This window comes from Fomitiporia mediterranea (assembly GCF_000271605.1).
Source record: "Fomitiporia mediterranea MF3/22 unplaced genomic scaffold FOMMEscaffold_5, whole genome shotgun sequence".
Lineage (NCBI taxonomy): Eukaryota > Fungi > Basidiomycota > Agaricomycetes > Hymenochaetales > Hymenochaetaceae > Fomitiporia > Fomitiporia mediterranea.
This window is the reverse complement of record NW_006760390.1, coordinates 3878453-3891245: the sequence shown is the minus strand read 5'-3', so window position 1 is coordinate 3891245 and position 12793 is coordinate 3878453. Positions and strand designations below refer to the sequence as shown.

At 39.5% G+C, this 12793-nt stretch overlaps 1 protein-coding gene across 1 annotated transcript; it reads left to right on the top strand.

Annotated features, from left to right (window-relative positions):
- Positions 1-6252: 6252 nt before the first annotated feature.
- On the top strand, positions 6253-7511 carry FOMMEDRAFT_155792 (uncharacterized protein; the record flags this gene model as incomplete). The annotated part of the gene is made up of 7 exons (XM_007266175.1): positions 6253-6289; positions 6346-6516; positions 6573-6842; positions 6898-6960; positions 7018-7116; positions 7172-7228; positions 7288-7511. 7 exons carry the CDS (start codon positions 6253-6255, stop codon positions 7509-7511), a joined length of 921 nt encoding a protein of 306 aa, XP_007266237.1.
- Positions 7512-12793: the final 5282 nt, after the last annotated feature.

The window sequence follows — 12793 nt, the reverse complement described above, 5'->3', positions numbered from 1 at the left end:
ATTGTTGGAAATCTTCACTAAGGAATACAGTATCATTATCACTTTGTAAAAGCTTTATTTTAACTCTGTGCTGTGTAAATATTTTAGTTGTCCATTGTACATATTGTGTATATGCATCAGATTTTGTTTGTAATTTGAGCATTATGCACCAACAAGTAGAATTGTCTACAATTGTTAATAAGTAGTGTATGTTCTTATATGTGTGTGGTTCAATAGGACCAATGATATCAATATGAATAAGATCTCCAAATTGATTTGCAAGAGGAGATTAACATAGTTTTGGTATTAGTGTACATTCAATATTTGCTTTTATGCATTCAATACATTCTTTTTCTTCATAGTTTGTTATTTTAGTTGATAGTACACTTGGTTGTGTCTTTAATAATCGTTTAATATAATTGTAACTTATGTGTCTGAGGCATTTATGTATATCATAAATAGATAGTTTGTTCATTGTTTTTAATAAATGATTATTGTACAAAATATACAAGTTATTTCTCAATTGTATATGTCTAATGTATTTGTTACATAGTAATGTTATAGTACAATTATTGTTTGTAAACATAAAAGAATAACCTTCCCTACATAGTAGTACTTGACTTATGAGGGAAAAGGTCATTTGTGGATAGTAATAGATGTTTTGTAATGTTATGACACTTTTTTCTTGTATATTCTTTGGGATTTCAATACACATAGATCCAGCTTGATTAAGAGTCATTGTTGACCTATTTGCAATAGTTACAATTGTAGGAGTTATGTCATGTACATCCATTAATCAAAATAGATAAGGAGTAGCATGTATTGATACACTGGAATCGAGTAAATCCATCATTTGTGTATAGGATTTCTTGTTAGCTATGATTGTATTTGTAAATACATTAGTACTGAAACGATTGGCATCACACTAAGAACTGTACATCACATGCAGACGATCACAGCAATCAATTCCAAACACCCACATGACTCATAGAAGCCTACTCTGAGAACACCCAACTATTCCACATTGTAAGCATTCACAAACAGAACTGCAAGAGTGTGCAGTTTCAGAATTGGCTTACACACATTGTTTTCTCCACAGGATGTATGGATCATGTGCTTATCACAGGCTCAGAACACAAGTTGTGTCACAGCGAGTGGCTCAGCAAACCATTATGTCATCATTGCCCAGATCAAAGTACTGCAATCTTCCAATCAGATAGGACATCAGGGCAATCAAAGTGTTGATCTCAGGAGACTGTCAGAAATCTCGAAACTCTCTGCACTTTGTCTGTACTGATCAGATGATAACAGCATGAGAACCTTCTATTTCTTTTGATGTAAATCTTACTTTTCCCTTTTGCATAACATTTCCTGTGGCTAGAATGCAGACCACTTAAATTTTCCTCATGCATTTTCACCCTATTTTCTTCCAACCTCTGGCAAAAGGTTCTCTTATTTGTTCTTGTATATTTCGTTATTTTTCTTTTGTTCAGTCATGACACTTCCCTGTTAGTACTATGCTTTTCTGGAACTTGGAAAACTATAAATACAGCTACTCATATACTAGATACAGGGGGAATTCAGATAGTTCACCCATTGATTTAGCTCTTGTCTCTTGTCTCAAAGTCCTCTAGTGTGAGGCATAGTTTTAGTCTTCATCATTTTCTGTATCAGATTGTTTGTTGTGCACTTTGTAAAGTGCACTTTCTGTTATTCACATCACTCTTCCAAGGTTGCAACCACACTGGAAGAACTCACACCTGTTCAGAACCACTCTAGTCTCCTAAGACTTGTGGTTTAGCTCCCCCTCAAACTTAACGAATCACCTGTGATCTTCTCTTAGACACTTCACAGGAGTTTCATCTGGAGCCTACTGTGAGGGGGGTTTCCATAGTTAAACAACACGAGTTCTAACAGTTCTCAGCATCCTGAACAGGTTTCTCAGACACCAGCCTGTAGGCTTAGGTCAACTCAGTCACAGTCAGCACCAGTACCTGTATTGAGCAGAACACACCAATCTGCTAGAATCCAATCGTGCTGCAAAACATCTAATAGTCTAAACACTAGAAGTACAGAATCTGATATTGTAGAAACCTTAGGAATACTATTGGAACAGCAGAGCACTCGAGTCAGTAACAAAGAGGAGGAAGAAGAAGACCTTGTAGCAACATCACTCAATCCCCAAGTAATCAATTTCTGAATTCACAACAAACTGCTGCATTTCACATCCCCAGAATTGTGTACAGGATTGCTAGCTACCCTACAACCTTCCCAAATCACATCAACATCACAACTGACTGTAACTGGCATGCTACATTGTAGAAGAGCACAGTTGTCTCTACAGGAAACAGAGACAGTCCAGTAGCCAGTATCTTCACTCGCACCAGCAACCAGCATATTGTTAGCAACACAGTTCCAATTACAGCAACAGTAACTTGTAAGTGACACACAACTACTTCAGCAACTACAAGTAAACACACAAATTCTATTACAACCAAGACTGGCAGTGCAGCCAATGGCCACATTGAACATTCCAAAGCTGCCTTGTTGTAGAGCATGTGATGCACTGTCCTTTGACAGAACCAAGCCCCAAGAATTGTGGAGGTATTTCACAGACGTAGAAAGTCTTGCAAACGAATACAACATAGTCAGAGCAGATATTATTCTGCTTGCAATGAAGTACATGCCTGTAGAAGTGGAGGATTTGTAGGATAATGCAGATAAAACATCTTGGGATACATTTAAGACAGGAGTAATTGTATATTACCCAAGTCTCAAGACAGGAGCACAATATGCCAGAAGTGACTTGGATGCTGTAGTACAGAAATGGGCAGAGAGAGGAATTATGAATAGGGACAATTTGGGAACGTACCACTGAGAGTTTACACTCATAGCAACCTATTTGACAACTAACAATAAGCTGTCACCAGAGGAATCTTGCCATGTTTTTCTGTATGTGTTCCATGGAGCAATTGTAGAAAAACTGATACAGAAGTTAGAAATCAAGTATCCAGACCATGAGGACAGACTTGTGTACAATATTGTGCAAGTTGTAGCTGTAGCAGGGTTGATCCTCAGGGGATCTACACTCACAGCAGTTAGTGGATCAGATACACTTGCAAGTCAGCCTGTGATTCTGGTCAAACAGGAAGAAGTTAATTTGACAAGCATTGTGGAAGTGCTTCAGAGTCTGCAATCACAAGTAGAGTCAATGAAGCAAGGCCCAAGATCAGGAGGAGGAGGATACAGTAGAGGTTCAGGCAGAGGATCAGGAAACAGAAGTTGTGTGTTTTGTAGAGAATCTGGACATTTTATACACAGTTGCTCAAAAGTGTCAGAATACATTGCAAACAGGAAGTGCACACAGAGCCCAGACAATAAAATTATCATAGCCAACAGAAACACCATTTCTGGGATAGGGCAGACCTTGAAGGAAAAGGTTGATAGCCACTTTCTGTTGTTACAAATGCACTCTGTTAGTTTTGTAGAAGCTGCACCAGTCATAGCACACAGTCCAGGAGCTCCTGTACTAGTTACAATGGTAGAGGTTGATGAAGAAGAAGAGGAGGAGGTGGAGAACCTTGCAGAGCTCAAAAGGCTTGAAGTAATGCTTGGAGAAGCCTGCAAGAAGGTTGTAGAACAATTGAAAGCAAAGGATGTGAAGGGGAAGGGAAAGCAAGGGCATGATTACAAAGTAGCAAAACCCACAGATATTGGACCAGTGCCAGCAAGTATGCACTGAGACACAACTAGGACAAAGGAGTACCTGTACCACTACATTACACCAATTGAGGACCCAGAAATAGCTGGAAGAGTTTTAGATCACAGCTTGGACCAGGAAGTGTGTATTACACAGTAGGAGTTGCTTGCATTGTCTCCAGAGCTTCAGAAGAAGACTTGTGAATTAGTAACATTGAGGCACTGAATGGATGGAAACACTGTGTTCTACAGTGGAGAACCACCCATTGCAGGATCAAACAATAGTAGGCTACAGCAGTATTGTAACACATTGGCAGAAGTTAACCATTTGCTTCCACTCCATACACTTGAGGCAATAGTAGACAGAAAAATTGAGGTAGATTGTGTGCTGGACCAGGGATCAAGCATAAACATAGTTTGAGCTGATGTATGGGAAGCATTAAAGATTCTGTTGGATCACAATATGACTGTTATGCTTGAAACAGTAGATGCTGGTCAGGGATCGACTGTAGGACAGATTCCAAGGTTGTAACTCTCTATGAGAATGCTTCACATAGATATCACAGTACAAGTTGTGCAGAAAGCTCTGTTCAGGATCTTGCTAGGTAGACTGTTCTTTGTGACTACAGAATGTGAAACCAAAGATTTTGTGAATAGGGAGCAGCACATAACACTTCAGGACCTGAATGATCTGTCAAGGAGGTGGTCTCTGTCCACCAGAGTGAGGGCACTGTAATACAAGCTAGAGACGGATTTTTGAGAAGTGTCAAGGAACTGGAAACACTACAATTCTGGGGAGATGTGCATATGACAAGTGGATTAGGAACAAACAAGTGGAAGAGTAATAGTAAGACAATGATTCTATACAGAGGAAGAGACAAAGGAAATAGAGTAAATGCAAGAAAGGATTGCAGTCAACCAAAGCAACTAATCCTTGCATTACAGAACACATACAACAATTACTGTGCTAAACAAGTACAAGATTCTAATGATCAGACAAAGAATAATGCACACATTAATACAATGTATAAAGCTAATAAGTGGAGGAAATTCAATCTGCCAAATCTGTTCAATCTGACAAAAGCAAAATGTTTCAATTGTAGAAAAACAGGACATTTCTCTAAGGAATGCTGCAAACCTCCTACTGAAGCTACAAAGCTTGCATGTGCCAAACATCAGGCTAACATTGTACATAAAACAAATCAAACTGCAGAAAACACAACAAACACATTTATTATTGAAAACCCAAACGAAAACAATGTTGAATTAAAAGAAGGCAATGTTGAAATGAACAATAACACCTATGCTCTTATTCCAAGCAACCAGGACAAACAATTCAAACAATACATTTCCTGGGTATGTACTGAAACTCCTGTAAAGTGTCTAAGAGAAGATCACAGGTGATTTGTTAAGTTTGAGGGGGAGCTAAACCACAAGTCTTAGGAGACTAGAGTGGTTCTGAACAGGTGCAAGTTCTTCCAGCACAGTTGCAACCTTGGAAGAGTGATGTGAATAACAGAAAGTGCACTTTGTGAAGCACACAACAAACAATCTGATACAGAAAATGACAAAGACTAAAACTATGCCTCACACTAGAGGACTTTGAGACAAGAGACAAGAGCTAAATCAATGGGTGAACTATCTGAATTCCCCCTGTATCTAGTACATGAGTAACTGTATTTATAGTTTTCCAAGTTCCAGAAAAGCATAGTACTAACAGGGAAGTGTCATGACTGAACAAAAGAAAAATAACGAAATATACAAGAACAAATAAGAGAACCTTTTGCCAGAGGTTGGAAGAAAATAGGGTGAAAATGCATGAGGAAAATTTAAGTGGTCTGCATTCTAGCCACAGGAAATGTTATGCAAAAGGGAAAAGCAAGATTTACATTGAAAGAAATAGAAGGTTCTCATACTGTTATCATCTGATCAGTACAGACAAAGTGTGGAGAGTTCTGAGATTTCCAGCAGTCTCCTGAGATCAACACTTTGATTGCCCCAATGTCCTATCTGATTGGAAGATCATAGTACTTTGATCCAGGCAATGATGACATAATGGTTTGCTGAGCCACTCACTGTGACACAACTTGTGTTCTGAGCCTGTGATAAGTACATGATCCATACATCCTGTGGAGAAAACAATGTGTGTAAGCCAATTCTGAAACTGCACACTCTTACAGTTCTGTTTGTGAATGCTTGCAATGCAAAATAGTTGGGTGTTCTCAGAGTAGGCTTCTATGAGTCATGTGGGTGTTTGGAATTGATTGCTGTGATTGTCTGCATGTGATGTATGGTTCTTAGCATGATGCTGATTGTTTCATCTCCTAGTGTGTCTGCTTGTGACTGTCTACAGTCACATGGTTGATTTAATGATTGGCAGGCTGAATGTAAGTTCTGTATGTGTGTGAACATTGTTACTTATTCTTCCTGCTTCCTTCTATCACTCTTGCCATGTCATTACTGCTCCCCAGCAAATCTGACAGTAAGTGTTGTACTCTTTTCCACTCTTTTTATACTGATTTTGTGATTTTCCTCAGAAATTGTGTGTACAACAACATAGTAGCCAGTGAGGGAATGGATGTGGATGACAAGCTAGTTGAATGTATGCTTGGTGAGTACCTCTGTGAAGCACATTGTCACTGGCTCATATGCTGATGTGCTCCACAGGTTCTGACACAGAAAACAAACCAGAGGACAAGGTTGTAAAGGAGGAAACCAACAGATTGACCACAGATCCTGAGTCTGAAGATGAAGAGAGCTTAGACAATGACACTCACAATGACAATGATTCAGAGGGCAAGAAGGTTTTGTCTGTGCCAGTGGAGGGTCAATCTGGCAGTAAGTCTTCTATTTCCTGATTTCTGATCTGTCTACTAACACAGAACATCTTGTAGATTGTAAGGTAACAGTGGAGGAGCTCACAAAAGCAAAGGAGGACAAAGCTGCCACTAGGGCTAAAGTAAAGGTAGAGGCTGAGAAAGCAATGTGGGCCAAGGTTAAGGAAGAGGCTCAGGCCAAGGTGAAGAAGGAGAAGGAGAGGGGAAAGGAGAGGGAGAAGGAGAAGGAGAAGGAGAGGGAGAAGGAGAAGGAGAAGGAGAAGGCTACAGCCTTGGCACAGTCAGTGACAAAGCAGAAGGATAGGAAGGAAAAGGAGGGGTCCAAAAGTATGTGTACAAGTATGGCTAACAAATTGTGTACAATAACTAACTGTTTACACAGGTTCTAATACTGTTGCAAATGTAGAAAGGTTGAAGGTGGTAGTAGAAAAGGGGAACAAGCTAGGTATGAATTAAATGTATGGCTAACAAATTGTGTGCTGCTAATGTTGTCTTTGCCTAGTTCCTGAAGAAGTTGTAAAACTGGAAAAGAAAAAGCTAGTCACAGAGAAAGAGAAGGTTGATGTGAGAAGGGATGGGAAGGAGAAACAAGTCATAGTTAGTAAGTACAAGTATGGCTAACAAATTGTGCCAAGCTAATACAATGTTTCTCCTAGTTCCTCAAGTAGTTACAAAGCTGGAAAAGAAGAAAGAGGACAAAAGCAAGGAAAAAGGTAATGTGGATGAGGGGTAGTTGATTTTCTGGGTATACTGACTCCATTTTGTTGTCTAGAGCCAGTACTGGTGCTCCCAAGCAAGAAGTGCACCATTGTAGAGGTGGAGATTCCAGTCTCTAGTAAGGAAACGTGTGTGAAAAACCAGAAGGTTGTGGTGGAGTCTTCAAGCAAGGAGGATGAGGATATCCCTCCAGATTGGGTGGAGGGAATGGTCTTCCACACACCTGAGTGTGTGAAGTGTACAGAGAGGCACAAGGGTCCTCAGGGATCCACTCACTAGACCATAATGGATTGGCTGTGCTACAGTAATCCAAGTAAGTCTGTTTCAATCTTATTTTTGACTGTGTCAATGGTGATCATTTGTGTAGAAAACCAGTGCACAGTGTACATATTCCACCACTCTGAATGTAGCCTGAAGGGAATCCAGCATAAGACTAGGGGGCAAACTGCAGAATTACACAGTACAACTCAGAACCTGTGTTCTGTCATCCCTCCAATCATACATAGTAAAGCTGGAACAGTCTGCAACCTCTACTCACAGATGACTAAGGAGCTGAACAACCTGGAGTTGCAGCTAATGACAATGAAGAATGAGTTTGATGCAAAGATTATGGCTCTGAGGCAGGGTATCAACTTCTTAGCCATGGTAGCAGAAGCCTCTGTAGATAGTAGGGTGGAAGAGTTAGAGTAGGAAATAGAACAGGGTAGAAAGTAGAGAAATAAAAGTCCAGTTTTGTTTTTATGAAAAAAACTGGAAACATAAGGAATAAACAGAATGGAACAGAAATGGATGGAATGGATAGGAAAATAGATAAAATAGAGAGTTAAGAGGAATGGAATGGATGGATGGATATTTTTATGATTTATGTATAGAACTAGTGGAATAGGATGGGAATAGGTGGAAAAGAATCATAATTTGTATAAAGGTTTATATGCTTATAGAATGTTGTATGGGCTTTTTGCAATTTATTGTAAATGAGAAGGAATGTAATGGAAGATCGAAAGTATGTGAATATAAAACATAACAAAGCATAGGGAACTGTAGTAGAACACAGTATTTACAGATTTACACAACTGTTAGGTGTTGCTGGTAGGGAATCAATCCCTATATTTTAGTTTCCAGTACAAGACTGGGAGGGTATATTGAAAAATTGCACATTCTCAGATCAGGAGTCCATGACTTCTGCACTTGGTTCTACTTCAAGTGTAGCATCTGAAGCACAGTTGTCTAGATCATCCATATCCTTGCAACTAGTCCTGTGTGGTTCTGCATCTTCCAGCATTAGTTCTGCAGCCTTGATGAGACACAAGATAGGAACTGTTAAATGTGAATGTAGAAAATACAGAATTAGGCAAAATGCTGTAATACATAACTTGGCCACTACTCTGTCCAATTCTGCTACAACATAAGTGTTTCCTTTTGTTCTTCACACTACTACAAACAGTCCAAGGTATCACAGTTTCATCTTTTGTCCTAAGTTGTTGCTCACTTTTGAATTGTGGATTAGCACTAGTGCACCTGGAGCAAAGTTGTAGTCCTTGATCCAATTATGATTGACTTCTGCAAAATGCTTTGTGTATCTTTTGCAAGCATTCTGAACACATTCCATCATTTGCATAAGGTTGTCTGGTCTCTTCTGCAATTGTTGTGCTTGTATTGCTACCAGTTCCTCTGTTGTTAGTGGCAATCCTTTGGGTGGAACCAAATACATTACCTTGTTCAGGTCAAACAGTAATATTGGCTCTACTCTATGAACAAGGTAATAAGGAGAATATCCAGTTGCTTTCTGAATTGTAATCTGCTCTGCCCAGAACACAGAATGTGTGTACTTATACCAATGTCCAATATTGTCTCCTGCTGTCTTTACAATTGCTTCCTGTACGTCCAAGTGTTTCTGCTCAATAATTCTGTTTGTGCAGGAGTTATATACAGAAATCTGAATATGATTGATGTAGTACTATTCTTGCAAATAGTCCAGCACTACAATGTAAGGTGTTCTGTTGTCTGTTACAAGCTTGGGACATGCCTTGTATCAGTATAGAAGTTCTTCAAAGATGAACTGTCCTATTGTCCTTCCATTCTCTGCACAAAGCATGTGAAACTCCAGATACCCTGATAACAAACAGTGTGTGTGCACAATATATTAGAATCTTCCTACTTTCAGCATAACCTTTGTATCTATGTAGATCTTTTGGAAAAGCAGCACAATCTCCAGAATACTTGGTGGAATCAGTACTTGTTACATCTGCCAAGTCTGACATGCATGACAAGTCCTAATGAAGTACTTAATGTCTTCTGTAAGAGATGGCCACCAGAACCAATCCAGTAAACAGGCTTGTACTACAAAGATTCCCTTGTGTCCTAAGTCTTCATGTGCTATCCTAACCAACTCCCATCTCCTGTCCTTATCTGACACAATCTGATGCTTTCCTTTGGGACCTTGATGCCAGATCTTGTTGTTCTGTACAAAGAACTGTGCTGTGTATTGTATAAATGTCAGAAAATCAGCATCTACAATTCTGCTTGGTTTGTAGAGCAAGCCAAGATACTCTTTCACAGCCTTCAGTCTTGCTTCTTACCTTTCAGCAGTTGGTGATTGTGGAAATCGTTCTGCTGTTGTGTCCAAACCCTCAGCCTCATTACTGTAGATACTACACACAACCCCTATTAGCTCTAGATTGTCACCCTCTACTTTGTCATCCACTCCCTCTACCTCCTTGGTTCCCACAACTCTGTGAGACTCTCCTCCAGGTTCCTGCTCATGTACTCCTTTGTCTGCTACACCTTCTGCTCTTCTGTGTTCCAGATTGGGTCGTTCCAGTTTATCTCAATGTATCCAATTCCAGTTCTGTTTCAGAATAACAACTTCTGGGAATAATCTACATTACAGTCTGCCAGAACGTGTTGCCTGTAGTGTGTCCTTGTTTACTTGAAATGATTCGTCAATAATGTTGTTGTGTGTCTCCCAGCACATTGCATCTGAAACCCAGGACTGTGTTTCTACACACTCGACTAACAAGGCTTCATGTTCTATAGCCCTGCAAGTTTCCAGCTGATGTCTGTGTTGTGTAGATTCTGTTTCTGCTGTGTAAAATCTGTATGACTCGTCAATCCAGTCTTCATAGGTGTTGTTGTCTGGGGGGTCTTCAGGTGCTGCTCAGTGTTACAATAATCTGTCTGTACACTTGAAGTCTGATGCAGGAATGTAGTGGAACTCAAAATCAAATAGCAAAATACTGGCTATCCAGCAATTGATCATAGCATTAGACTGTAGGTCAGGCTTATTAATCATTCCCTTTATGTATGAAGTGTCCATTTCCACAATTAATTTCTTGACACTTATGAGATATATACACAATGTGTGAAGTGCACAATAAAGTCCAAACAGCTCTATTTTTGCTTGAGAATATTGTGCTTGCATTGTGTTCCAGTTAATTGATCTGAATCGATTTATTCTCTGTTTGTGATCCAGGTGCTCCTGACCAATATACCATCCTACTCTAATGATAGACGAATCTACTGCCAAAACTACCAGATACTCTGACTTGTAGTCAATTGGTGTTAGTGTAGGGCAATGTAAAACTGCTTCCTTGAGTGTGTCTATAGATTTCTGTGCTTTGTCATTCCAATTGAATATCAAGTTCTTTTGTGTGAGTCAATTGAGTGGTCATGCTAACTTTGTGTAATTCTGAATAAAAACACAAAGCACTCCTACTGTTCTGAGGAATCCCTGTACTTCTGTAACACTCTTGTAAGGCAGCCAATCCCTAACCTTCTGTATTTACAATTCTTCAGCCTCTCTTCCCAAATATGTCAGCTTATGCCCAACAAATATTACAGATTCGTTACAAAGCATCATCTTCTTTCCAGAAAACATCCCTCCTACAGCTTTCACTCTCTGTAAAATCCAGTTTACATCCATCAGATGCTTGTAAACAAACTTCCATACTCTCTTGTTCTCAGGAAGTGTTTCCTCTGTTCTGTCTGCTTTCTCATATCTTGAGCAGGGTCCAATTACTGGAACATTGTCTGTGTATAGGTTTGTAACATCCAGAATCTTGTCACAAAGAATAAACACTAAGTCATTATACAGAATCTGTACTGAGTTGGTGTAACCCATTAGCAATACTGTCAAGCAAAACGTCCCTAGAGGCATCTGGAACGTTGTCAGATCTCTAGACTGCTCATCCAAACTCCTCTGATCAAACACAATATGCAAATCAAGTTGTGTATAGCATACACAACCTCCACAGCTTTCTACAATTAGTTCCATGTTCAGCAGAACAGCTGTGTCCTTTATCATAACTGTATTTAACCTCTGCAAATCAATAATAAATTGCAAGGATACTCTGTCTTTCTTTGTGACACAAAACCATTGCAATCAATAGGAGGAATTCAACAGTTCTATTGCTCTGTTACACAACTTCTCCTTCAACAACTCAATCACCCTCTTCTCAATTCTGTGTACAATCAGAATGCTTTTCTCTACCCATAGTACATGCTCTACAGTTGGAATTCAAATAGGATTGAAGTACATAGGGTCCAATGTTCCTTGCTCCTCTTCTGTCCACACAAACACTTCTGACTGTAGCATTAATAGGTTTTCTGCAAGTTTCCATTCTTCCAGCCATAGGAATCCTAATCACAATTCTCTAATTGCTTACATCTGTTCTTCTGTAAGTCAGCCAGTAGGCACAAAGGGCTGTGGTATTGTTGGTAATATAGGCATTCTGGCTAGAGGATTGGGGTGCCATTGTCTGACTATGCAGAACTCCTCTGGAAGCACTCTGGGTACAGGGCACACCTTATTTGTAACTTTCTTGTAAGCCCACAAAACTGTGTTGAGTTTGTCATCCAGTGTATTGAGAATTACTGACTTCTGTGACTCTACTGCCTCTATCATCCATGATTCTGTGACTCATGATCCCTCAACTTTCTTATGTTCATTGACTGGTTTGCCTTCGTTTTGGGCATCAGTAGATTGTATTATTGTATTTACTATGTGTGTATATTGCTCAGGAGTGGCAAGCAATATCACTACTTTGTATGTAGAGTTGCATGGTGGATCACTGTTAGCAGACAGAGTTGTGTATGCTTCCTCAAGTCTGTCTAATGTATGTCTGAAATGTTTTACATAGTCTCTACAAATAAACAGTGCTGATTCGTCAATAGCCTTTTTACATACTGTCTGAGGGTTAAAGTGTTCTTTAAGTGCTTTCATTAACTGAGGGATAGATGTATTGAAGTGCATATAGTTTGCCAATATTGTGTCAGCAATGTTATTAACTATGCATGCATGAATGGTCTTAGCCATCTCCCTCTCAGCTTTGTTCTGCAGTTCATCCTTTAGTAAGTGTTTGAAGCATGTAGCTGTGACACTAGAAACAATACAGTAGTGCCACATCTTGTAGTTTGCTTCAGTCTTAAGCATTGTGATGTTTTGACCAAAGTATTTAGGTACATTGGCTGGTTTACAGTGTGTATCTGTACATGGGGGAACCATGATGCAAATGTGTGCAAATGTATGCAAGTAAAGAGTTTAGAGTGTACAGTGGATGCAT